Raw genomic sequence first — 24544 nt, forward strand, 5'->3', positions numbered from 1 at the left:
TAAGAAATCCAGGTGCATGGCGTGCCAGTGAAACAGGGTCAACATCTGCCGTCCGTGACGTGCATCGGAACACGCCTGGCCAGCGCCGTTCCAGCATTGCCCAGCACTGGAGGATATGAAAAACAGCTCCACTCGCCTTCCACCTTTTTACCGCGTCCCGTGTCCCGTGTCCCGCGTCCCGTGTCCCGCGTCCCGTGTCCCGCGTCCCGTGTCCCGCGTCCCGTGTCCCGCGTCCCGTGTCCCGCGTCCCGTGTCCCACGTCCCGTGTCCCACGTCCCACGTCCCGTGTCCCACGTCCCGTGTCCCACGTCCCGTGTCCCGTGTCCCACGTCCTGTGTCCCGCGTCCCGCTCTGCTCTGCATGCAGACAAGCCCTCCTCGTCACATCAGTACCGTACAAGAAGCTGACCTGCCTCTCCCAGTCCCCTCCCAGTCCTCTCCCCGCCAAGCACGATCACACCCCCCTCCCAGTTCCCTTCCTGCCTCTCCCAGACCTCCCCAACCACCCACCCCATCCCACCACCTTCTGGTTTGAACAGTCCTCTTGTACGCTGTGGATGTCCCTAAGCATAAACGAGGCTTAGAACGACTGTTGAGTTTAAGTGGGGGACAGATGCTAGGCAATCCCACACTGCATGTATCATCCTGCCCGTTAGAACTCTCCATTGGAAACTGACAGCTTTGTAAAAGATTGCACTGCCAACACTTAGTGTTCCGTGAGAAACAAGCCACGTTCAAGAACATGATATGGAACACTGGCACGTCGATTCTGGAACACAGACATGACATTTCTTTCTTCTCTTAATTTTTTCATGGGTTTCTGTAAGGGAGAGTTATAATGTAACAGATACCCCCCCTTGTCTCTCTCTCTCACTCTCTCTCTCTCTCTCTCTCTCTCTCTCTCTCTCTCTCTATCCTTCATTCTCTTTCTCCCTCTTTGTCTCCCTTCTTTCTCTTTTTCCTCTTATGTCTTGTCACTTACACTCAGGCACGTCTAATAACCCAACCTCCGTTAGGTTATTAGACGTGGTTATTATCCTTTCCCTTTACTTCTCCCACGCCTTCCTCCCTGAGTCCCTCCCTCCCTCACCTCTGCTCCCTTACCCTGTTTGACAACCATGTTTGCACTGTGTGAAAATGTCAGCAGTCACGTGACAGGTTGCAGACATGGAGCAATGAGTTATGGGCTGTCCAGCGGCATGTCACACAGTCCCACTTGACACTGCCCAAAGACATGCTTAGAGTTTGGAACCCACGTGGTCTATGTAGAGTGCTAGATAGGGTTTATAGCTACCACAGGCCCCGGAAGCCAGCAGGTGTACTGGTAGGGGCGTGAAACTCTGTTGCCAAGGAACATTTCGAGTCACTTCAAAGAACAGCAAAGCTGCAAGACTTTGGCTCGCGCTGCGTTTTGAATCTCCATAATTACGCGTGCGACGAACGCTTCGCTGTGGCAGCAGGGTGTGACCTCACCCCCCTCCTCTAACCCAAACGGCATATTTGTTTACCGTGGTTGTGAAACATAAAATGTATTTTTGTGTTGTTGCCTGCAATCAAAGCCTTGTGGAAGACAGAGATGTTTCCTTTGATGTTGCAGGATGCAGACAAACACTCATTTACATGAACACTGAAGTGAATTTCTTCACCTATTACCCCTGTCTTTGTTGTCTCTGTCGCTCTGGTAGTTCCCGCTTCAGACTTTATTTTCCCCGGCTGACTGGCGTGTTCACTTAGGACCTTCCGAAGCAAAAGGTGTTTTACACAGTCACGCGGCTGGTTCGATTCAAATTTCAAATCGCTTTTTTCCGCCTTTTGTTCTTTTCCGAGTTACATTTTCATGTTCTTCCTGTCTCCGTCCTCCTCAACAGGGTCGTTCATACATCCTGAAATGGAGTCATCAGATGATTTTATACTAGTTTGATTGTGGCGGGTTTACGGCCCTGATGGGGGGCTGGCTGGCAGGCGTGTCTGTTCAGTAAGAAACGTGACGACAGGGTGTTGCTAGAACAGATGTGGAGCGCAGGGGAAAGAGCTGATGTGGCCATCTTTGGATAACTGCTATAGATTAATTGATCCGGCCGTGAAGTTAATGAGGTGCGCCCTTTTTAAAACAGAGACAAGTGCTGAGACGGAGGAAGCTAATGGTCTCCTGGACATTGTGTGTGTGACAGAGAGGAGAGAGAGAAAAAGAGGGGGAGAGAGAGAGACACAAAGAGAGATCGAGACAGAAAGAGAAAGAGAGGAGAAGAAAAAGCCACACCCCCATGCGATGAAATACCAACATAATGGACAAGCCTCTCTAACTATCAATTGTTATGACCCTCCTCTCTAACACACACTTGATTCTACGACTTCCTGGTTAATTCCCACGCCCATCTGGAAGTAGCAACTGCCGTGACCGTGTTGGGTGGCAGAATTTGGCAGCAAAAAGATAAATAGTTCATTTATTTCAACGATTATCTCCTACAGCGTCCCCTGACGCTGCTTTCCAGCTCCCTCTCATGTTGTCTGCTGTGGCTGTGGAGAGAACAGGACTCGTTTCTCTTGATCTTTGCCATCTGTGAATACAGATGGAAGAATGAGCTGGTATTTATTGGAGGAACGATTCCAAATTCTCTGAGCCGGTCAATCTGGAATTCAGCAGCAGCCTCTGTACATTGTCCGGACTTCCCCCCAGAGGAACCACACTCAATCCCATCTATTTTGCGATTCCATTTTGAACGGTCTCTTTTCCTCTTCCTCCCTCTATATCTCATTTGAGTTTATCTCTCTCCTCCCCCCCCCTCTCTCTCTTCCTCTCTCTGGGTTGGCACTGCAGGGCGTGATAGGCAAACCAGATCTGATCTTCTCCCCACCCAGGTTCTGTTTAGATCAGTCAGTGTAGATAGTGAGGAGAGAGCCAGTGGACAGATGACTGTCCTCCATCTCTCTGCCCACTCGGGGGCCTGGCAGCGGGCCTCAGGGTCCTGGCACAGGGCCTCATCTCAGGGTCCTGGCAGCGGGCCTCATCTTCATGGTTGGCCAGTGAGGCCAGCTAAGAAAGAGGTTGACTTCAGGCAGGGAGTTCTGATCTCTATCACCTACTTACTGTAGGGTAAACACACACACACACACACAAGCATACACACACTTAAGTCAAGTATTTACTCATGAATACATGCACGTGCATACTATTGGTTGTCCCATCCAACAGCCTGTTGGCTGGATGTTCAAAGAGAAGGTACCGTCGAGCAAAATACCGGCTGTGATGTTACCATGGTGACAGCCTTCCCAGAGGACATGGGGTTGACTGGCAACAAAACAAAATGTTGGTGTGCCATTGAGCATACATACACACAAGCACTAACACACAACTAACTCTACCATCCCCACAAGGCAATGTTTCCAACTGTGCTGCTTCATTTGAAGTTTCGTCGTTTTCTGAGGTTTTATATATTGGCTCCCCTATAGGGCTAAGGTTGTCGACAGATTGTTAGGAATGTATTCTTACAAGAATGTTTTTTTGTTGTCTGCAGTATAGAGTTATGGGTGTACAGAGGTTGTGGTACAGAGGTTCTCTGTGTGGACTGCAGCATTTGGTTCTGGTTGCGGGAAGGTTTTCTGTGCAGTAACTGCATGCAGGCCGGGCTGAGCCAAACCTGACAACCGAAGCAGACACATGATTAATGACCTGGGGGAGTGTTCAGAGCAGCCTCTCGCAAAGAAAAGAAGAAGAAAAAAAAAAGCTTTTTTAGAAATCGGTTGAGGTATGCCCACCCTCTTTCAGTCCTCCAAGAAAGAATAAGAAAAAAAAAGAAGAAAAAAAAAAAGCATCAGACCTCCGTCTGGCCTCTTGTGTTCTCCGGTCAGCGCTCCTCTCATCGGGGGGAGGATTGGAAGGTGCTGACGGATGGAGAGGAGAAACCGAGGGGTTCTGGAGGCACGCGTCTTACTCAGCGCCTACTTCGCCAACCCTGCACCTGTGGCAGCCCTCTCCCACGCTGGTCTTTCCACGCTAGTCTCTCCCATATCATCACTCGCCTTCCCTCCCTGCAAAAGAAGCGGCTCTGTTGAATACAGAGAGGGTCCCGTTGAACGTCAGACACTGACATTGGAGAATCCATACTGTGCCCCCCCCCCCACATCATACGTGACCCAAACAACCCGAATCCAGAACCTCGAACCAGAACTTCCGTCTCCAACTTCCGTCTCGGCATTAACTTCTCCTTTTTAATGTGACACGTTTTAGCTTCTCTTAGCCCCTACATGGATTCTAGATGTTTTGTGTCAGACGTAGTTGTTTTGGAAAGCCTCTCTCTCTTTTTATGAAGGTGTCTTTGTTCTTTGAATGAGCGTCGGATTCTTTTTTTCCTCTTCCACGTTCTGTGGAGACTGAACACCCGGGTGTAGAAAGCAGCTCATTATATGGATCCTGGCCAGGCAATGAACAATGACAGGAAGAAGCAAGAAGGGGAATACAAACTAGACTGCTGATTGGCTTTGCTTTCTTTTTTTTTTTTGCATTTGCTAGTCTCTTCTGCTTTATATGGTACTATATCTGGCAGAGTAATGAGTACATGCTCTGCCACAGAGCAATGATCACACAGGTGCGTGCACACAGACACACAAACACTCACACACACAAACACACATACCTCCAGTCCTCTTAGACATGAAAGAGAGACTCTTTCCAACTGAGTGAATGACAAGTAGGCAAATCGGGGTCAAATGGGGCCCTGACCCTAGTGTGTGTGTGTCTGTGGATTGGAGAGCATGACTCCAAAGACTAAGATCCGTCCCATGTGATTGATGGGGTGTGAGGTTGAGTTGGTGTTTCAGAGGTCAAGGGTTCTACTTAAGAGGTCAGTTAAGCCAAATCTCACAACTTGACCCTCTCTAGGTGTGACCCAGCGTCCACTGAAGGAGCCAGCATGCATCTGACTATCAACACCAACAGTTTTATTCATCTACACAATTAACCATCACCAAAATCTACTTCAGGCCTAAATCCCATTTCACCTAGAAACACATCTCCGGGTCTATTTCGTCGACTTAGTTAAAGTCTTATTTAATGTAATGATCTAAGCAGGAACTCGTTTCCAGGCAGTAGTATAATTCATGGCCAGTGGGCACACCCAATCTTTTTCCATTTGATCTGGTGCACACCTTGTATAGCTCCCCCGCAGACCCATATACAGTATGTCCTCGCATCCTTCACTATACCATAAATCCCATGTTTCCAATTACATTTAGAATGGTAAGGCCCTCAAGCATTTGCATGCAGAGGCTATACATTCTTAGCACACGCGTGCCCTACGTGACACGTTGTCAATGTGTCTTTATGGGAGATGTATGGGCCTTGGTGTGCAGTCTATTACTGACTCAGGAAACTGGGGCCCCCTAGTTCACCCTCAGGCTTGCCTCCAACATTAAGGTAGTATTCTCCATGCTCTATTCTATTTATTATTCTTCCTTTTAATCCACTGTCAAACTGACATGTACACAATCTAGATGCATTTGTTGTCTGACTAGTTTGGTTATTGGGCCTTGGGTAGATACAGTATCTTTTTTTTCCTTCCTTTTGCATTTCTCAGTTATTGTCAAGCACATGGATAAATGAGAAGGTCGTACTTCACCATGTCCTCTATCGCCCAACGTATTTCTAGGAGAAAGAAAACATAGGTCTGAGGCATTTATCTCCGAGGTTTTGTCACCTGCAGTGTTAGGGTCTTGGTTTGCTGAGGTTAGGATAGGTTAGGGTAGTTTCCTGCAAATGACATTCAAAAGGGTGCATGAAGGCAGAAGGAGATATAGCTGTAATATTATTTCTAATCCCACAAACGTGACGAGGTGTTGGCTGAACCAGGGGGCTAGCCGTGAGAAGACAGATGAGATGAGGCTCCTGAGATCCGTGTGTCCTCAATACACCATCACATGAAACCAGTGTGTGTATGTCTCCATGTATGTGTGTGCGTATGTGTCTGTGTGTGTGTGTGTCTGTTTATTTGTGTGTGCATCTCTGTGTGAGTGTTTCCCCCTTCAGAGAGATCCGTGTCTCATCTTCCCCGGTCACCATGCCAGTGCTGACGTGGGGTCACGGCTGTCAGATAGTTATCTGTGGGCAGCGATCCACAACATCAGCCTGACCTCAGTATACCAAGGAGAGAGACAGAGAGAGAGAGGGAGACAAGGAGAGAAAGAGAAGGAGAGAGAGCGTGAGAGATAGAGAACTTGAGCTGTCTGTCAACACAGGGAAAATGGGAAAGGTTGAGGAGAAAAAACGTAAAGAAAGAAAAAAAGGGGCTCATAAGGTTGGAGAGGAGGGTGCCGAGAGATGCAAGGAGGGGAGAACAGGAGAGGAGACGGAGAGCGAGAGAGCTACAGGGCCCAGAAGAGACCAGCGAAAGAGGGGGGAATGTTTCGTTTTTGTGTTCGAGGCAGTTCAGCGCTGGGTTACTTTCACACAAGGGAGACTAATTGCTTGTTGATCTAATGTTTTATCTCCCCTTGTTTCTGAAAACCCACACCCTTGATGACTGATGCGTCAGTGGGCTGGCTGCTGGAGAGGTCTTCTGAGTGTTAGGAACACCCCGGCTCATCCAAACCAAATATGCATGAATCAGAGGAGTGATTGGGCCCGATTCCAAACGCTTTGAGGTGGAACACGCCTCAGCCCTCCGCTACGCGCCTCAGAATCAGGATCCATACCCTCACATCGCCTTATCTCTTTTTCATTCTCGCTCTCTTTCTCTCCCTCTCTATCTTACTCTCTCTCTCTCTCTCTTTCTCCCCGATCTCTCTCTGAACTCTGACTGTCTCTCTTTCTTGCTTTCTTTCGTTCTCTCTCTCACACACTTCCTCTCACTCTCCCCCCCAATTAATTTTTTTGCCTCTCTCTCTCTCTCTCTCTCTCTCTCTTTCTCTCTCTCTCTCTGTCTCTCTCTCTCACTCACAGTCTCTAATGGAGCAGTGCAACAGAGCCAGTAGTTAATTAATGGTTTTTAATGCGGTGGATCCATGCACATAATACCAAGGTCGATTAGAGGAAGACGCAAGTCAAACAGACAGGAAAAGCATGCCTGTCTTTCTGCCTGTCTGCTGTACTGTATGTAATGCTAACCCCACTATAGGACAAAATTAAATTAATACATGTCCTGGTGAACAGATGCTAGACAATTGGCGTGAAATGAGGAGGAGGAATCTCATTGAATCGGGTCAGCAGTTTCTTTCTGCGAGAAGTGTAAGTTGGGTCAGTGTGAGCACTGCACAGTGAATGGATATATGCTGTGTGTGTGTGTGTGTGTGTGATAGAGAGAGAGTGTAAAAGCATGTGTGTGTTTGCGTAATGTCTCTTTGCCTAGAACACAACAGCAGTGCATTCAGCAGGAACAGGTCTTTCCTCTCTGTGCTATGAGGGTCCACGTGGCGGTGTGTTTGTAAACATGCCCCTTGAGGTGATAATAGAGCAGTCTGTAAACACATCAGTAAACACACTTTGGAGCTCTTTTCAGCTCTTTTTGTGTGTGTGTGTGTGTGTGTGTGTGTGTGTGTGTGTGTGTGTGTGTGTGTGTGTGTGTGTGTGTGTGCCGAAGCCTGTATGTCCCAGTTCGTGTGAGCCATTTCATGCTCAGTTTTCTCCTTGGTTTAAAAAAAAATCTTTTTTTATTTGACATCTTTTTCTTTACAATTTTTCTGCAACTTTTACAATTTTAATTCTGTAGGTTCTGGCTTTGAAAATCAGTGGCACAGATGGCATCCTCTTTCACTTCTGGTCAGGGGGCCTTTTAAGAGTCCCCCCAACCCTCCTTTAACGATGAACCAGCCTCTCACTGTTCAGGCTTACAGGATGAGTTTCACACGCACACACACACACACAAACGCACACTGGTGGCCCTGCACCAACAAGCGTCCTCTAAATTCTCAACACTACAGTTCAGCTTCTGGGCTGATCACATGCCCAGACTGGGCTCCGGTGATCTCTTCTAGCTGTTTCTGTTGTTGGACAAGCTGTTTGTGTTTGAAAGGCTGTCTGTGTGACCAGGCAGTGGGTCAGACTGTTTACCTCCTGGGCTTCTGTGTGGCGCAGTGGGAGGTGGAGCTAGCTTACAGTGTGGAGTGTATTATATAGCAAATGTGTATGAATTGCAAAAAAGCAACAGTGAACTAATCATGGATTATTGAGCCAGTCCTAAAAATTATTAATGTGGTTAAGTTGTGTTGTTTCTGTAGTTCAGCACAAATAAATGCTTATTTTGGCCTTAAAACTAATTTTTGCAGTAGATTAGGACATTCGTTAATATCAGTCTTCTCTTTGTCCCTCTCTCGGTTCTTCACAGGGGCCAGTTGAAAAGTTTGAAGGCAGGAACTTGTATAAAAAAGAGCCCATTTCCACTTTTACAGCACTATAAAGCAGTAGCCAGACTCCTAAAGTGTGCTTCCCCGTCCTTATATTTATGAAGCATAAAACATTTAATTAAATCTTAAAAGGCTGTTGATATAAAGGTCCAAAGGTTTTGCCCACTCGCTCGGCAAAGTCCACACAGCATTCTTCTCTCATTACTGCCTGAAGGCGGGGTGTAGAGTGACTAGCTGCCTACTTACCACTGGACTGAATAACTCTTTATTCAGGCATTTGCAAGAATGGACACTCAAAATAGCTCACTGTTGACAGTCTTGGATTCAGTTACACTTACTGTCTATGGAACCACGCTTCTTTAACTGTTGTGTTCCACATCGCTGCTCTTTCTCATTCACCCTTTTGGCTGAACGCAACAAAGCATGTTCATGCTCCATTCCTGACAAGCCACCATTTACTGCATACCACATACAGTACCCATCCATCCACAATCGACTGGATATCTTCCAATATGTCCCTGACTTAACCAATGTTGACCTATCTATGACTAGCTGATGAGAATCATCCCATTGCCATCGCCCTGACCTTTATAGTCTTCGTCTCATGGACATAAATGCAGACGGGGAAAGTGTCCGTGCCGCTTAGTGGCCTTGAATTTATTGGCCCTCTTCTTTCTCGGTGTAGCACCTCTGGCTTCTCGGCACTGCAGTGACGGTAGCTAAAATATTAGACATTCATCACAGTTATTACAGCCTGTAAATCCCTTTCTATGCAAGGCAGGATTTCCCTGCCTTTTATTCCCGCTGGAGGGGAAAAAAAGTGATTTGGTTATTGCCTGAGCTAAAACTCACTCATATCAGCCACAATAATCTGTGTCCCCCCCCTCTCCTACCCTCCTCCGCCACCCCTCCTCTCCTTCCCTCTCTTCCCCTCAAGTCATTTAAATTAAAGAACTAGCTGAAATGAATACACTTCAGTTATCACCACACAGATCAATGGAACAGACTAGATTTACTTAATGTAAAATGAGGGAGCGATGAAGGGAGGGGCGACGGTGGGGAAAAAAAGAGAGAAAGACAGAGCTAGAGAGCCAGGCATCCATAGAATCAGACAATCATCCGCTCCATTTAAGGGCGAACACCTTCCTACGAATGTAATAAATCCTGAAGTCGGGTCTCTGTTTCCCACTCTGAGTCGTGTATCAGACGTTGACTTCTCGTCCCACACTGCGCCCTCGTAAAGCTCGACTCCACAGGAACCTGCGCCAGTCCGTCCTTAGTCGTTTCTTGGTGTCCTTACCGAGGGTGCGAATTACAGGAGGGTTTTGGGGGGTCTGACTCCCCTAATTAAGACTTGGACCCGCCCCAAAAGAGGTCAAAACAAAAGGGCGGGGGGGTCGATACACGCACTGGAGAAGAAGTTGACCCCCCCGATTGTCATTGTATAATTCGCACTCTGTCCTTACCCAAACAATACATGAACACCCTTTCTTCAGTATTGTCTCCCGTCGAGCATTTCCCACTCACGGTGTGTTTTTGTCCCTTCTCTCCTCCTGTAGCGTGTCCCCCGGGAACCTTCAAATCCGTGCAGGGTCCGGGGCTGTGCCTGCAGTGCCCGCCCAACAGCCGCTCCGCCTCCGAGGCGGCCACCATCTGCGTCTGCCGCAACGGCTACTACCGAGGCGATGCCGACCTGCCGGACACGCCCTGCACCAGTGAGTAGACCGCTTCCCAACCCATCAAAACAGAACATTATAATGACGTACTGTAACGTTTACTACGACTGAACCATTCATTTCAGGAAGTATACTGCCCGTAAATTTGTCAAGTCTGAAATGACCTTGGTTGCTGGATTACATGCGCAGCACATTTACACCTTTTCCCAATCCCCGAGCCATTATCTTGCCGGTCAAATCCTACTATGTAAGTCAACACGCACACGCACAGACCGATGCATATAGTTCACACACACACATGCACACATTCAAACCATGACACCTTCATTACACTAGGAAACATGGAGAAGATGCAGTCTGTCCACCAGATAGAATATCCACAGGAGGCCCAATAAGCCTGCTTATACTCTCCCAGATATCTAGATATCATGTAAAAAACTAAAACGACTGCAACAATCTGTCAAGTCTCATAACGGTCTCTTCTGACGCCCCATTATCTGCAAGGAGCACAGTGAAGCCCCAAAAAGTTTGTTTGCCTTCCTCTCTCTAATGCCCCAGGAGAGGACTGTAATGGCTCTTGCCTTTCCACAAGATGCAGCCCTGACAGGATTATCGCTCTGCCATACCTATTTATTATAGCTGGATTTATTCATGAAATACTCCTAGAACTAAGTGGAGGATAGCCAAACTCTTCTTGTTCAGTCGTTGCTGAGATGTTGCAGATGACACTGGAGGTACCTCCTTTTTTTATACTGAGATGATTTATGCAATGCATCAGAACAGTTTGGGGGTGTTGAACAGCTCCATGGTGCATTGGGACTTTCCATCTTGAGAAGGTACTCCTTTTATCCTTCAAAGCCTTTAGGGCCCACCACTCCAACGCAACATGTCTCTCCGTCATAAGTGTTTGAACGCTTCCAGAGAGTAGCTGTTTATACCCGCAGGCTTTTAATTCTGCTTGTTGATAGAACCCAACTCCCTTCCCCGATTTTGATAGCTCCCCTAGCGTAAACTGTAAATCTCCCACTTTCAGGAGCTTTCTTGAACGCCTCCCTAAGGGTAAGATCCAGCTTCACCAAGAGACCCGGGAACACTCCCCCAGTCCTCATCTTCAGCGATGACGCTCTGCGACGCTGCACCGTGAAGCTTTCTCCACATCGACACTCTGACCTCTACACCTCAATCCATCGCTAGTCTCCACACCCTTTCCCTACAGTAATGCTCCCGTCCCGTCGCCCCCCCCCCAAAAAAAACGGAAAGAATCAAATAACCTTTCTTTCCTTCTTTTCACAAGGTATCTTCCCTCGTCTTTTCTCTCTGCTACAACGCTGCCTCTCTTCGTAGAATGGACTGCTGTATATGAATGTAGCTGCAGTAGCAGCAGAGTCAGCTTCATGCCACAGTGGTTTAGTTCTCTCTGTGTCAGCAGGAGACCACAGAGAGCACCCCTGTAGGGGCCATGCATCACTGCTCATCCTCACAACAGTGGCAACTGCGGGAGCGGTGTTAGTGGTCTTCTGGAATTATTAGCCGCATTAGCATCATTAGCTGGTGGTATTATTAGCGGTAGCTGTAGCATTGATGTTAGCTTCGTCAGTTTTAGTGAGCGTAGTTAGTTGTAGAAATGCATAACCACACAGTTATGTTGTGGTTGAAGTAGCTTAAGCATTTCTGCCATCTACAACTGGAGAATTAGCATTGTTGAGTGATAGCAGAGGTATTGTTAGCATTAGCAATGTTTCCTCACCAGTGTTGGCAGATGCAGCCTTACCAGTGTTAGCATCACTAGCACCAGCTCTCCTCCATAGGCTCCATCTCTCTCTGATTAGCCTGCTGATGTATTGCCAGTGCCTGGCTATGTCAGAGGGGGTCCTATGCTTCCTGCATCCCCCCCCCCTTGGAGACCCACTGAGCAGCATCTCCTCTTCAAACAAATTTCCTCCTTTTTCCCCTTTCCCCCTTCTCAGAACTAGAGGGGGTGATGGTGGGGGTGCGCCAAACCCTCTGTCTCCCAGCAAGGTGCCCGCTCCTCTCTCCCCTGCTACCCAGCAGCGGGGCCTCTGAGATGGGCTCTGCATAGTAGCGTTCTCCCCTCTCCTCCCCCCATCCCCAGCAGCCCCCTCCTCCCTGCCTGCCAAGCTGACGCAGGGCCGGCCTCCCTGGGGCTGGGCAGTCTGCCTGCTGGGCCGGCGGGGCCCCCGCTCTGCCTGCGAGGGGGGGGGGGGGGGGACTGACAGCCTGGTGGTAATTGGTGGTAGTTGGGCGGTGAAACTGTTGCTGATTAGTCCATCGGGGAGCGAGGAGATGTAGAGGAGTGGATGAAAAAAGCAGGGAGGCCTGCTGTGCGGTGGAAAGAAGGTACAGAAAAGAGAGAGAGAGAGAGAGAGAGAGGGGGGGGGGGAAATAGGGAGTGAGAGAGAAATAGAGAGAGAGAGAGAGAGAGAGAGAGAGAGGGAGGGGGAAATAGGGAGTGAGAGAGAAATAGAGAGAGATACATGAAGAGCTGTATGTAGGTCTAAATCCATGACTAGGGTGGGTGGTATGACACAGAGCACAGAGGGATCTATATGTAATGTACCAACAAGCCTTCTGCAACAGTCTGGAAATGAGGAGAGGGAGAGAAGTGTTGTACACAGTGGTGCTACAGGCTACATCAAGCACACCAGAGAGCTTGTAAAGCACAGTATGTTCTTTACAGTCAAGTGTTGGTTGAACAGATAGCGTTGGTTGGACAGATAGCAATACAAAGAATTGTGAATTTGGTCATCCCCAGCAGAGAGAAAGATAGAAACTGTTCCTAGATCTCAAAAGTCATAATTGTGGCTCTCTCTCCGTTGATCCATGTGAGAGTCAGTTAAGAGCCACACATCCAAACCTTTTATGTAAGGATAGGCAGGATTTACTTTCCCCTCAACCACCATTGAACCATCACTTCTCCGTTGCCACCACTTGTACTTCTGAAAGGAGAGAAGGGGAGGTGACAGTTACGACAAAACTCTAATCTCTCTATCGCACTGAAAGTTGACCTCAAACGACTAATACAGTACTGGAATTTTACCTCAGTAACACAGTAGTTTTGGCTATTTACCTCAGTGCAGTAACAGTGGTATTGGATATTTACCTCAGTGCAGAAACACAGTATACTGAGTCTTGCAGAGCTAAGCCAGTGTAATTGTCTGGCTGGCTTTAATACTCTGTCTGCTCTTTTCACTGCAGAGAGATGTTGACCTGCTCTGCCCACCTTAACCCACACACACACAAACAGTCATGCACACATTTGAGCACGCCCAAACACACACACACACACACACTCACAAGCTAAGTAACACTCTGTGTCACACACCTCACTGCATGAGCGAAGAAATGACGACCCAATGCTGAGCTGAAGCCACCCCACTCAAGTTGTGACACACAAACATACACACTCACACACATATTGCACCTTGGAATTTCTCAGTGGAATAAAGCAGCCACAACCAGTCTATCTCCCACAAACGCACCACACTGTGACCCATGCCTCCAGCCATGTAAGAGTGGGCTCTCAAGGCCTGCTTGATATCGTCACAGCAACGAGCCAAGGAAGAAATTGCACTGCCAGAAAGTATGCCTGTGTCATGACCGTGATAATGTGAGCCTATTGATCTGTACTCCACCTGCGCCAACGCTCCCAACTGCTCAATACCTGGACACACGGCCACATGCCATTACCACAGTTGGTGGATAGAGGTCATAGGCTTCGTATGTATGTGTCATTGTAAAGTCAAACTTACAAAGAACCACTATCTTAGTTATTCTGAATTGAATTGGGAGATACATCTGCCTGTTGGTTGCAAAGGTGTGGTGGTGGTGGTGGAGAGGATGTCATCACAGAACGGTTGTTCTTTTGATCCTCCCCCTTCCACGGACACCGTGGAACGCCTTAATCTTACATATCAACTTCGAACTTCTGTTTCTGCTCCAAGTTGTGTACAAGGTTGTCTGAGGCTGGTTCCGTCAGGTTTTAATTGAGGCAGGCACCGTGTGGGCACAATCAAGGACGGGCGGCGCGGCTAAATGAATGCCAGCCGAGGAGCTGTAAGTAATGCTCCCGACAAATTAAATCCTATGGCAAATTAAAACAGCCAAGGGCAGTCGTAATAGCTTGCAAATCACCGGTTAAGTGGCAGTCACATTGGATTTCTCCAGCCTCCATTTCAGAGGAGGAATCGAGTGCAAGGCTTTTAAGGAGTGGTGGCAGGGTGCAGATAGGGAGCTAGCCTCACACGAACATTTCTTGTTGTTTTTTGGTGGCTGCGTTGTAGACATACATTGAAATTGCCAGAGACACTTATCACAAACCAACTTACACATATGGTCTGACGCAGTGTGTGTTCTGGTGTTTCTGTGGGTGTGTTTGAATGATAAACTACCATAGCTCATACTATTTTCTCACCATGTACTGTGAGAGACCCAGGGGAAAGAAAGAGAGAGAGGGAGGGAGACAGAGGGTGACAGAAAGTCTGCCCTATTTCTACTCTACTCAAACACTCAAAACCAACTGTCTATATTTACTCTATCATACCTCATCTTATCTCCTGCACACACACACACACGCACAAACACATACACACATATATATATATACACACACACACATTTACTATATACACACAAACAAAATATTCAAATATTCTCAGAGATTCCAGAAATGGTACTGACATGTTTAGAGTACAGATATTGTCTCCTCCACACTGCCAAGACGCCTGTGACAACCAAAATGGAACAATATTTAGCCAGCTGTCTAGCTCTTCTCTTGGGCATGCCAGCAATCTGCAGACCCCTCACAGCCAACTTGTCTACATGGCCCCCGGTGCTGCCGAATACCAAGCACCAAAGCACCATAGAGCCTGCCTCTGTACCCTTGGTCCCAAATGCATGTCGCTAGTGTCTGGTCCTTTTTTTGTTTTGAATGCCTGGACCATGCATACGTCTTAAGGGCAGTCTACTTCTACCACCTGCACCTCTATTCGACCTTTGTCGAGTAGAAAAGGGTGTCAGGTTTGTTTAAGGAACTAGGAACCCACATCATCGTTGTGTCAATTGGCAGCTCTTTTCGAGTCGCAAGGGCACCCAAGTCAACAGTGCGATCATGCCTGGTCTTGTACAAGCCTTTGTAAGTATAAGATCCTTGGAGTCGATTCTATGACTACTGCTGCTCTGTGGCTAATGCAGAATGCATGACACAGTGTGGAGAGTGGTTTTCTTGGTACCGTGTGGAATGATTTTACTGGCAAAACCTGAAGTCTGGATTTCACACTGTGAATATCCACTCTTACGAGAGCGTTTTGGGACCTGGAATGTGGCACAGATGAGCAGCAAAGACAGGAGTGTCAGGTTCCCCCTGCGGTCCGAGTCCCAGTCCAGCTTGTCTCCTTCTGCTTTTCTCCGGCGAACTCTCCTTGAGGTTGGGTGTTGTTGTGTGTGAATTGTCCCGCTGTGGGGCAGCTGCCTCCACATGCCCAAGGTGTGCAGCACCCTCGTGTCTGTGAAGTGTCCGTAAGGCAGTGTGGGAGTCTGCTGTGTAAGTCCTAGCCTCAGTCTTGACACCCGCACAACCACACACGTGTTAGCCATAGAAGTTTTGCTAAATGACCATGTATCTGGAATGTCTTGTCCTCACAGCCAGACCATAATAATCACAATATGGAGGTCGTACCCTTCCTGTCGCCGATCCTCCATCACCATGGTGCTGAGCCACGCTGAGGTCGCCGCAGTAACACTGCTATTCCGTCACCCCTGTGTGTTCCGGTGCTTTGTCCCGGTGCCCTCGGAGCCATCCCACGTGGCTTTGCAGCAACAATGATTAATTGTGTGTGTGTTGACAGAAGTCACTGCCTGCCCTCTCCCGACTGTGATAGGACGCTCCGAGGTTCTGTCCCAGTGCACTCCGAGAGCAACCTCCATCGCTCTCCATTTCCACTAAGTACTGTTCTCATGCGAAACAGCTGCTTCAACTTGGGCTGACACAGAATATGAGAAGACCGTGTTTTCCCAGTGTTGTGCTACCTTTGAGTGTCTCTGGGGAGCAGTGGGAATGAACAGCAGAAGGTCAGGACTGAGAAGAAAAGACGGTAAAGGAAAGGACTGTTAAGGCCGCCATTTCCATCGCTGTGATATGGAACAACATTTTGGAAAAATAGTTGGTTGGAGTCCATATGATGTTTTGTTCCTTTCCTGATGACAGTATCTTTCTATCAACTGTAGAACACGCGCAATATCAATCAGATACAATGCTAGCTCTCCAACGAAAACGTTGGGGGTGTTAACATATGTATTCAAACAACAAAGAAGCATCTTCATAAATATAGCATTTTTATAGATAGCGTGTCAGTGTAGATTCTCTTCCTGCCTCGACACTCAGTGTACTCAGGCATAACAGATCCTGGTCCCAGATCTTCTGTCCTACCCAGTCTAATAGGGTCAGGTGGCTGAGCGGTGAGGGAATCGGGCTAGTAATCCGAAGGTTGCCAGTTCGATTCCCGGTCATGCCAACTGACGTTGTGTCCTTGGGCAAGGCACTTCACCCTACTTGCCTCGGGGGGAATGTCCCTGTACTTACTGTAAGTCGCTCTGGATAAGAGCGTCTGCTAAATGACTAAATGTAAATGTAAATGTAATAAGGTTAGATGTCAGAGGGATAAGCTGACAGGAGATCATAGCCGGAGGAAAGCTTCTGTCCCTAGCTGAGCTGTCTTGACGGTAGGGAAGGCAGGTATGAAAAATGACACGAAGAACCAAAGTACGCATTTTTCGGTGGGTTTCGGTGTGTAAAACGTGTTCTAATTTTTCATAGGGAAAATCGGAGGGATTACATGCATTGCAAAAGATAGCCGTCAACAGACACCCGGAGCTTTAGATTAGACCTCAGATGAATGGTCTGTTTGTGTGCGATTTGTACTGTGTTCATGAAAGTGTAGTCATTGCTTAAAGAGTGCCTGTGTGCATGTTTATTTATGGGGCACAGATACTTTATATGCTAATGAAACCCCATCCTTTTGCACTCAGGAAGTAGGAATCCTTAGAACTGAAGTCATCTAATAACGTATTAGCATCACATCAGCAGGATGAAAGACTCATTTCTGTGCGCGCGTGTCCCCTAGGTGTCCCTTCCGGCCCCAGAAATGTCATCTCCATTGTCAACGAGACCTCGGTCATCCTGGAGTGGCACTCGCCGCGGGAGACGGGCGGCCGCGACGACGTGGTCTACAACATCGTGTGCAAGAAGTGCCGCGCCGACCGGCGCTCGTGCTCCCACTGCGACGACAACGTGGAGTTTGTCCCGCGTCAGCTGGGCCTGACGGAGACGCGGGTGTTCATCAGTAACCTCTGGGCTCACACGCTGTACAGCTTCGAGATCCAGGCGGTCAACGGGGTCAGCAACAGGAGCCCGTACCCGGCCCAGCATGTGTCCATAGACATCACCACCAACCAGGCTGGTAAGAGGAGCTGTGTGGGTGTCTCTCTGTGTGTGTGCGTGTGTGTGTGCATGTGTGTGTGTGTGTGTGAGTGTGTGAACCCGCGGATTGGGTGGGTTTGGGGTTGGAACACATTCCTGATGAGGAGCGGGGTGCGAGAAAAAATTGATTGATCAAATGTAAAAATATACTGAGAAAGAAAAATATTGCTTTCCATGTTTAACTACAGCAACATCCTGGCTTATACCCTTCATTTGTATGCCACAAGACTACATAACACATCTATTATTTACTGGCTGTATACAGTATAAGCCTAAATGCGTGAAGGGACCAAGCCCCTAAACAGTTTCCAGCAAGGAAAATGGACTAATTTTCTGGTAAAGCTGTACAGCTAAGCTTTCGTTCGTGTTGAGCTCTTGCGGAGGAAATCCCAGGCATGCCCGCATCTCAAGCAGTTAACACACCTTCAGCTCCGCTGTGTGTCATCACATCGAATGTGTTTTTGCATAAGGTCGATGATAAGAGCATCATGATGATGATCATGACGGAAGCATCTGCATTGATTTCCTTCAAAATCAGAATCGTGACAGTTTGCTAAATCTGCCTCCGCTGTGGGATTGATCCAGTCTGCAGTGATTAAGCCCACGTGCAGAATCCCCCCGTGCTAAATGGCTTCCACAGCAGGCAAGAACTTTGACGGTGCAGTAAAAGCCCTGGCCCTCCTTTTCATGTCCTCTTTCCCCAAATCAAAGCTGGGGCTCGTGGATAATTGAGCATGCGGGGGGATTCTCCCCATTTGAAAACATGAGCAGAGGACTTCAATCTGAGAGCCCAGACATGGCATGTTAGGGTGTGTGGTGAGACCAGAGCGAACAAATCTGCTGCCCTACTTATCTGGCCCTTTGTAGTTCCCCAACTTTATTTACACATCAAAAACCTTGTCCTGAAAAAAAACCGGAAGAAGAAAACTTGCTGGTTTGCATGTTTCGTTCCGCTCGCTGAGAAACCATTGCAGAAGTATTTGCCTTTTTCACTTGTGGTGAAGTAAGTCTTTTCTGTGCAAACATGCCAATGTGGCCTTTAAAGAACACAGTTGTGTTTGTGTGCATCTTGTGTCGGCACACTCTGTTGGACATCTTTGTTGTTTTTGCTCTAGTTTACTGTCCATTGACTGGTTTAGAGAAAGACGCAACCAGAAATGCCTTGATGTTTCTCCTCATGGCAGGCATTGTACCCATGAAAGCTGCCTCTTTCGGTATATAACTCTGCAGACCAAAACTCTGACACTCTTTAATGCACCATTATTCGACAGAAAACCCTGACACGTCTTATTTAATCCTCTTCCTGTCATGGGACAAGCCCACCTAGAGAGAAAAGCTGGAGGCTGTAGCAGATCTGCTTGTCCAGCGAGCAGATTGTCTTGGCTCTGCTGATGTGGCTGTTACTGAGCAGGACCTGGGACAGGGAGGAAGGTTAGTTGTGTGGCTATATAATGGCTGCTGGGAACCCTCCTCCTGTACGGGGCATTACGGACTGAGATTAGGAGAACAAGGGCTGAGTCAGAGAGCTGCCTCGCCGCCGCTCACTCCTCCTCGTCACTCCTCCTCATCACTCTCATTATCTTGTTGGGATCTATTTGTTTGCTGCCTCCTCTTCCTTTCCTCGATGCAAACATGCTCTTCCTCGTTCTTGGTCTCTCTTTCTACATTCCCTCTCTCTGTTTCACTTTCTTCCTCCTACTTCCTCTTCCTTTCTCTGCCTACCCCCCCCCCCCCCCCCCCTCTCCTCTTTCTCTCTCTCGTTCTCCCTGCAATGGAATGTGAAGTCAGCCAGTGGAAATGACAGGCTGGGGATCCTCAGTCTGCCAGGACCTTCTTCTTCACAGTGTTTACCATGCTCTCTTGCACCCTTCGACATGTACATACAGCCACTTATCAAGGGACCCAAGCGGAGTATTGACCAAGTGGAAAATTTAAATGAGGCCCATTTTGTAGGCTCTGGGTTTCCTGGTATGAGCCAGACCTGGGGACTCTCCGCCTGTGTCTCTTGGGCCTAATAAAAAGCAAGGAGTGCCGAGGAGTAGTGCAGTTCAGAACAGAGCAGGACATTCAAGAGGTTGTCCACTATTGTTCACTGTGTCAGAGTGACATTGGTGGGGTTTTGAGTGTCGACCTGAGCTATATATGGCTGCGGTTTGGGATGTTCCCTGTCATGTTCTGGAAAGCTGGTGGTTTTATAGTTAGCCAGGTCATTTGAAATGTTCCGCTTTAGTTTACTATGCACAATTCTATCTCAAAAGAATTAGCAACGCTTTTTATGGAGGTAACATTAACTTCCATATGACTAAATAACAATCCCTATACTAACAACACTATTGTTACATAGTGACTGCTATGTTGTTACGCTTCACACACAGAAAAGTGTAATTTGCATATTTCAACTATCTACCCATCATAGAAGTGAAGTGAGACATAAAAACCTTCTCCAGACCAGCATGCCAACCTCCGTTTGTTCGTCAGTTAAAGGGCTTTTGAAAATCAGTCACAGTGTCCACTTTCCAGGAAACATATATTTAGTATTGAAACACTATAGCCTTCTCTGACTACCAGGACCAAAAAGGATTCATTGTGCTGCGGCGAGACAGGAAACAAGGAAGGATGAAATGGAGGGCTTGAGTGACTCGTGAGGCAACCCTGACAGTGAAGGAGAGGAAAATGAGGTAGTAAATAGGTCTGATTATCAAGGCGGCCTAATGGCTCTGACTGTCTCTATTTGACAGGCTAAATAGCACACTTGACAGATAGGCAGAGGGAACCAAGCCTTGCTTCCCATTGTCACCGTCTTCTCCGGGTAATGAGGTGTCCGCCAGTAATCTGCTCCGCCACCCGGCCTTTGTGGTCCATTGTGGTCAGGTAATTGCGGTAGTCCAGGTTCTGACAGGAGGGTTTCAGAGCAGACCGACACGGCTGGGTCCGGCCACTGCCGGACTTATGAGGGATTCTGGGAAATGGCGTGGATAGAAAAAGTTTGTTGAAGATGATAGAGATTGTGAAAGAGATATGACATTCAGACATTTGAGGAATGTTATTTCTAGGTATGCCTGGTTTGGAGAAAGTGTATGAATATGTGGTGCGAGATGTTGTGCTCGAGGACTTGTCTTCAAACTTTGACTGCAGATGGTTGGTTGGTTTTGCTCTCCTGTAATGCATTGGATAAAACATCCTGATAGTGTTCAAGCTTTGGATGATGTTGTATAAAGAAACCGTGGGAGGGTCTAGGGGTGTGGAGTTGAGAGACAATGGAAGAGACACAGAGCAAAGGGTTCAAAGAAAAGAGGGAGGACAAGATAGAGAGAAAAGGGGGGGATGGAGCCAAGAGGATTCAGTGGGGATCACTGAAGAGGCCATTAAACTGCCCTAGATCCCTACGTGTGTCTGAGAGGAACATCTGATCAATACTGTGATTTAGGAGTTCATTCAAGGCCTGGGACACACACTCACACACTCGTACACATACACACACGGATACACAAAACACACACATATACTCTTGGTTATTTACTGTCTTTTCTGCACTCCCTCACTCCTCGGCTGGCCCAGTCATATTTATCTCTGATGCAAGTGAAAAGTGGCCATTTTGTGTATCTTTCAGGAAAATGAGGATCTTATTCACCGGGAATAGACACTGTGTGTAGCCCTGAGGGCAGTGTTAAATGCTAAACGTCCATTAGTATAGGTTAATGCACAAGGGAGTCATTAAAGCTCAGAGAAGGGTAAGAAAATGTCGTCTTACGTAACTATATTTCATGAATAGAAATCGCCGGACCATCTTGGACACTTAACTTACATGCACAGTTGAATAAAGCTCGCACTGCGATGGAGTTTTACCTCACCGCAGGCTCATACTGCTTCCCTTTCTCCTCAGTTTTTATTCAGTTGGGTTTGTTGCAGTGGCAGTAGCTTAGCTAACCTAGTAGTAAACATGGCTAGCTGTTTTACATTGTGGCAGAGGGGGTACTGATACTGTAGCAGAGTCTTGCTACTGTAGCAAATATGTCTAGAAGGGTTAGCTGGGTAGCAGAGATGCTTGAGGACTAGCACCAAAAACTCCCCCTCCCTTCCTAAACTAATGCCTGAAGGGTCTTAACTGACACTGACTTGATGACCTTGATACTGTGCCAAGTACATGCCTTAGCTTTTGTATAAACTGCTCCCCTTTCTCCAGTTAGCAGCTGTGTTTATAGAGCACCTTTCTCTGATATACGAGCACCTTTTCATCAGGCCTTTCAGGGGCAAGTAGAAGCTGTTCACCAAAACAAGGCGAGATAGCAGGAGGAGATGCATGCCTAGTTCATCACCCTCCAAACATCTATACTCCTCAAAGAGATTTGCACCCCCGAGGTTAGCAGAAAAAGACATTGAGCGGAAGTGTTGTTCACAAAACAGTTTGGATACACAGACACAGTGTTTCTCTCGTTTATGGTTCGGAGGCATTTCGTTTGCTTGTTTCCCAGGCCTTCCAGTGCTTTGGGACTGTTAGATACTAAGAAAGTGGAAGAGAGAGGATGTCCAGTGGTTTCATCATTTCCAATGCTCTCAAGGCTTTTCCTAGGGCGCCACTCGGTTTCATTTTGTGTGTGTTCCCATACATGTATGATGGTGACCTAGAGTTTGGCAGACAGAGGCCATATATCAAGCAGTGTTCACATACTCCATAGGTGCAAAGTTCCGGACCTTTTTGAACTATTAAAACCGATGGTTGAAATGCATGGTTTCTAGGATAACTGCTCATATGAATGTAGTATATATGTATTTCTCTTGGTTGCGGGCAGTTATTATGTGTTGGTGTGAATGTGCATGTGTAGGTGTGTGTCAGTTCTTCCCTACTTTCGGAAACCGTACGGAGTGCGGGTTTAATTGAAACCCATGTACTGTACTGTCTCCGGGAGGTGCATTAGCATACAGACTCCCCTCTCCTCTGCGTACTGCATGCTTCTCTAATGGGAGAGCTGGTGTTTAGCCACCACATCTGGGACTGTCACAGAGTATGGAGCTGTTGCTTGTTAGCCTCTCGTTTGAGTCTCCCACAGTCCCTTGTTAGAAGGAGACGCTTCAGTGCCGCGCCCAGCGTCTCTGAGAAGAAATTACAATTAGACTGTTGGAGAGTTTGGCCAGAGTCTGTTTGTGTCTGTGTTTTTGCCTCACTATGTGGAGGAATAAGCCTCTAGCAGAAGGTCAGATGACCCATTACCTTAACATTCCAGCCAATCATTTAGCAGTGGGAAGCGTTGGAACCATTTATTTTTTTTTGCCAGGGTTAGAGGGATGAAAGCATTGTGGAATGTGGATTTTTGCGCAAAGTACCGGACTAAGCTCACGAAGATCACCTTCATGGAGTTAGAGAGAGAATAGGCGGACTAAAGTTGTGACCATTCAAGTTTCTTCAGTCGATTTGCAGCTGCAAGGAGTTGTCATGGGACTGATCATGCAGGGTATTAGCTTACGGTGCTGGGTTAAGTTGCAAAGGCTAATCTAGTCATTTGTACGTCTTTTGAATATGCCTATGCATGTTGTGTGAAGATGTAAGGCTGAAAATAGGTTTGACGATTCGCTGGATGTAATGTGCTGTTAATGCATTACATTTGCACTATGATGATGTTATGATAGTGTTCACGTTGAGACGTGGTGTTCAGGTAAACAAGGCCTCCATCTCTGTCTCTCTCTCTCCCCCATCCCTCTCTTTCTCTCTCTCCCTCTCTCACTTTCTCCTTCTCTGGTGGATGCTAGGAAGCTTGACTTTGATTAATGGTGAGCCGAGCTCTGGCATTAAAAGCCGGGGGCAGCAAGTGGGGCCAGATAAAAGTGGAGCAGAGGAGCGAGGGAGGGAGGGGGAGATGGCGGTGGGGGGGGCGAGGGGGGGAGATGGGGGGGGGGGGGGGGGAGAGTGCAGGGCACAGACACCCGTCACTGTCAGCGGTGTCGTCCCCCTGGTGATGTCGGGGACGCGGACCGTGGGACAGCGGCTCTTCAGCGGCCCTGAACCCCGCCCTCTTAGAAGCAGCGACACACAGTCCCCGACAGGCTATCTACACACAGGCCCCCAACCACACACCCCACGCACACACACATTTAAACACAAGCTGCTGGGACAAGCACTTGGCTGAGAAGTCCCTTTTTGATACACCTATATACACACACACAAACACCCCCACACAAACAGAACACCACTCATTCGGGTACTTGACAAACTTTTTAGAATGGTTTCAGAATAGTTGGACCATGCATCGTGTGTGTCTGGCTCGCTGTCAACACTGGTGAGTTTAGGGTGAAGGCACACTAAATGAGTAGCACCACTCCCTAGAGACAGAGAGAGGCTGGAGGACTGACTGGAACAGTCTAGGCCTCTAGCTGGTCATTAATTATGCTGCCAGGCCCCAGCTCTGGCTGCTGGTACATGACCCAGAGAGAGGGGCCGAGACACCGAGCACCCCCCTAAGGTGAAGGCCGGCACGGGGGGAAGTCTGTTTGGGTCGGAGGACGGCAGGGAGGCTGCTCGAGGCTGACTAACTCTGCTGGACTTGAGTTGGTTTGAGTGTGTCCTGCCATGACACACGCATGACCCACGTTGACATGCGCGTGTACAAGATGCACACACTGACAGACGGGTTGGGGAATCCACACTGCATCAGAGAGAGAAGCACACTGCTTAGAAGACGTACACTCCGAAGCTTAGAAGACGGACTGCTTAGAACACCAAACCCCCCCTCCCTCCCCCACACACACATTGCACACTCATGCACACTTACACACACACATTTCTTCTGTCCGATCGGGAATTGGGGAATTGACGGCACCCAACATGGCATGGTGGAGAGAACAGAAGACATGACAGAGGGGATGACAGGGCCGAGGACAAAAAGCGAGAGAATGAGCGGGAAATTGTGGGTTGTGCGGGTTAATTGACAGCAGGTTGGTGTGCGATCAGGTGTGCAACGACTGAATGTGAGAGGGGGAGACTGTGAAGCCAGCCTGAAACTCTCCACAAAAGAGATGGAGACATTTTATTCCACCTACAGGGCAGT

General features: G+C 48.0%; 1 protein-coding gene across 1 annotated transcript in view; it reads left to right on the plus strand.

The window, feature by feature from the left end:
* LOC136958937 (ephrin type-B receptor 1-like) overlaps positions 1 to 24544 on the plus strand; it is a 98856-nt gene that overhangs the window by 36211 nt on the left and 38101 nt on the right. The window contains 2 exon segments of the mRNA XM_067253093.1: positions 9893 to 10048; positions 17149 to 17498. Of these exon segments, the coding sequence (XP_067109194.1) occupies positions 9893 to 10048; positions 17149 to 17498 (506 nt within the window).

Source organism: Osmerus mordax, chromosome 16, assembly GCF_038355195.1.
Source record: "Osmerus mordax isolate fOsmMor3 chromosome 16, fOsmMor3.pri, whole genome shotgun sequence".
Taxonomy (NCBI): Eukaryota; Metazoa; Chordata; class Actinopteri; order Osmeriformes; family Osmeridae; genus Osmerus; species Osmerus mordax.